Source organism: Oncorhynchus masou, chromosome 17 (genome assembly GCF_036934945.1).
Source record: "Oncorhynchus masou masou isolate Uvic2021 chromosome 17, UVic_Omas_1.1, whole genome shotgun sequence".
In the NCBI taxonomy this organism is placed as follows: domain Eukaryota; kingdom Metazoa; phylum Chordata; class Actinopteri; order Salmoniformes; family Salmonidae; genus Oncorhynchus; species Oncorhynchus masou.
In genome coordinates, this window is record NC_088228.1 from 35,076,751 (window position 1) to 35,079,250 (window position 2,500).

Below are 2,500 nucleotides of genomic sequence, written 5' to 3' on the forward strand. Positions count from 1 at the left end.
ATGTGTGATGTCTACTGTTAATTTTTATTGTTTATTTCACTTTATATATTATATACCTTACTTGCTTTGGCAATGTTAACACATGTTTCCCATGCCAATAAAGCCCCTTGAATTGAATTGAATTGAGAGAGAGACAGAGAGAGAGAAGTGAAGAGCCAGAGAGAGCCAGCCAGCCATCCAGACAGACAGTCGTACCCTGAGTGTTTTGGGAGAGGACAAACTTCCTGATGAGCTTGTCAGTGTGTTGTGTGTAGAGGGACAGGGCGTAGTGCAGAGACTTCAGGTCAGGACTCTTCTCCAGGAACGTCTTCTTCAGGCCCACACCGCCCGCATGGAAGTATTGCTGCAGGGGGAGAGGCCAACAGGTATTGTTATTTATCCATAGAGACATAATGTATTATAACAAGGGTTATAATATATTATGTAGGTTCATAGATGCTTATAACAAGTTATGAAGCTTTTTACCTGGATGCTTTAAGTAAAGTGCATTTTACTTCAATGTACATAACACATACTACACATGTCATCCATCCTACAAAGTGTACATAATGTATACTGTACCTTAATAGTGTCCAATGCGAGCTCTATGACGGCACACTGTTTTGGAGTGAGAGCCTTGGCCTCTTCTCGCACCATGTGCTCCTGCAGGGCAGGGAAACAGAGACCGAGTTAGTTACTGCGACAATGTAGTTAATACGGCACACTACATGACAGGACTGCATTGTGTCTGAAATGTGCTGCAGAAAGGAACTCATCCTAACGTGGCATCCATTACCTTGAGCTTGGAGAGCTGGCCCAACTCCTTAGCAGCATTCAGGATCAACTGAGTGCCCTGTGGAGGGGAGAGAGAAAGAGAGGTTGAGAGAGAGCGAGAGGAGAGAAAGAAAGAAAGAGTGAAAAAATGAAAAGAATGCGGTTGAGAGAGAGAAGAGTGATGACAGAAGAGGTAGTATAATGACGAGGGGAGAGTTTATACATCGCTAAACGTAACATGTCACAATAAAGACAAATCGGGGGGTGGGGCATGTGCAGGAGAGATTTCAAATCCAGTACCGGGTTGTGGGGAAACCCCCCCAATCCATTCCACGTACAGGCAACACTTTAGAGGAAGGACAAAATATAAGACCGGAGGTAAGGGAGGAGAGGAAGGAGAAGAGTAAGGAGGGGTACGGCACTGTATTGCCGTGGCACCGGGTCAGGGAACCCATCTGTCAGTCGTGCACCATGCGCCTATCTAAAATACAGGGGATGATCCTGACACTATTCAACACACTCAAATCCAGCCCTCGCCCCTCAACCTACTAGTCACTTGTGTAGATCTGGTGGGAGTGGACAGGTGCAAGCCTTATGGCCTTACTGCTTACACCAACCACATTTTTCTAGAGTTATTCAAGTGGTGGGTAGGGTCTTGGGCTCAATCTGAGAAGGAGAGGTGGGTACATAGAGTAGCATGGGGGACAAGAAGAGTGATGCTGTGCTGTCACAGGTAGCAGAGAAGCCTGTGTGTCCGTGCTGACACAGCAGACAGGGCGAAACACACACTACTTACTATCGCCTAAGGAGGAGAGAGAGAGAGGGTGGGGCGATGGCGAGAGAGAGAGGGGGGTCAGTGAATCTGAAGGCCCTTCTCAACCGATCAACAACAAGCAGGGAGCGGAAGTAACCATTCAATCCTCTACCTCTCATTCTAGCCAATGGGTATGTTCGCAACCTCGTATTCTAACCAGAACTTTAGATTTATGAACGAACGGTAGATTCAGTATTATACCAGAGAGAATGTACTGAAGAGTTTGGTGCAGGTTTGTAGGACGTAGGAAAAAAGTGTGTGTTACACTCACTGACTGGTCTGTGAATGGTGGGAGCACAATGCTTTTCTCCATAGTGTTAATAACCAGTTTCCACAGTTCCTTCAGCACTCTCTTCAGCACGGTCTTCTCGCAGATCTTAGCAAACAGTGACAGGCTAGGGAGGAGAGAATAAACACATTTTAACACACCCAGAATATATACTTTTTCCCCCCACAAGACAGTACAGAGAGAGAGAGTGTGTGTGTCTCTGTGAGTGCATCTCTGGCTCGGTCTCACTTGGTGTCGAGGAAGTCCATGATGGGCTGCAGGACGTTGTCTGCGTCCCCGGCCACGCTGTTGTTGTCAGTAACAGTCTGTCCCTTCACCTGGCCCAAGATGTCGCCCATCTGCTTCACGTTCTCCTCAATATGGGGCTGGAAACTACATGCCGACACATCCATAAAAACCCACAACTCAGGGTCATATTCATTAGGCACCAAGGCGTAAGAAAACAGATTGAAAGAGGGAGTTCTGTTACATGTCCTAATGAATACTACCCTGGAAGCACCAACGCTTCAACTAAACAACTCCACACACACACACACCTGACGGCAAATATCCTACTAAGGTCGTCCATGACGTTGTTGAGCTTTAATTGCAGGTCCTTCAGGAAGTCACTGGCCTCCACGTTAAGCTGGGGGCAGGAAGTAAGT

The 2,500-nt window shown here is 46.9% G+C and overlaps 1 protein-coding gene across 1 annotated transcript in view; it reads right to left on the reverse strand.

Moving 5' to 3' along the window:
* Nucleotides 1-2,500, reverse strand: part of LOC135558264 (protein unc-13 homolog A-like) — a 47,115-nt gene that overhangs the window by 5,759 nt on the left and 38,856 nt on the right. The window contains 6 exon segments of the mRNA XM_064991984.1: nucleotides 196-343; nucleotides 562-642; nucleotides 776-832; nucleotides 1,839-1,962; nucleotides 2,085-2,228; nucleotides 2,393-2,481. Of these exon segments, the coding sequence (XP_064848056.1) occupies nucleotides 196-343; nucleotides 562-642; nucleotides 776-832; nucleotides 1,839-1,962; nucleotides 2,085-2,228; nucleotides 2,393-2,481 (643 nt within the window).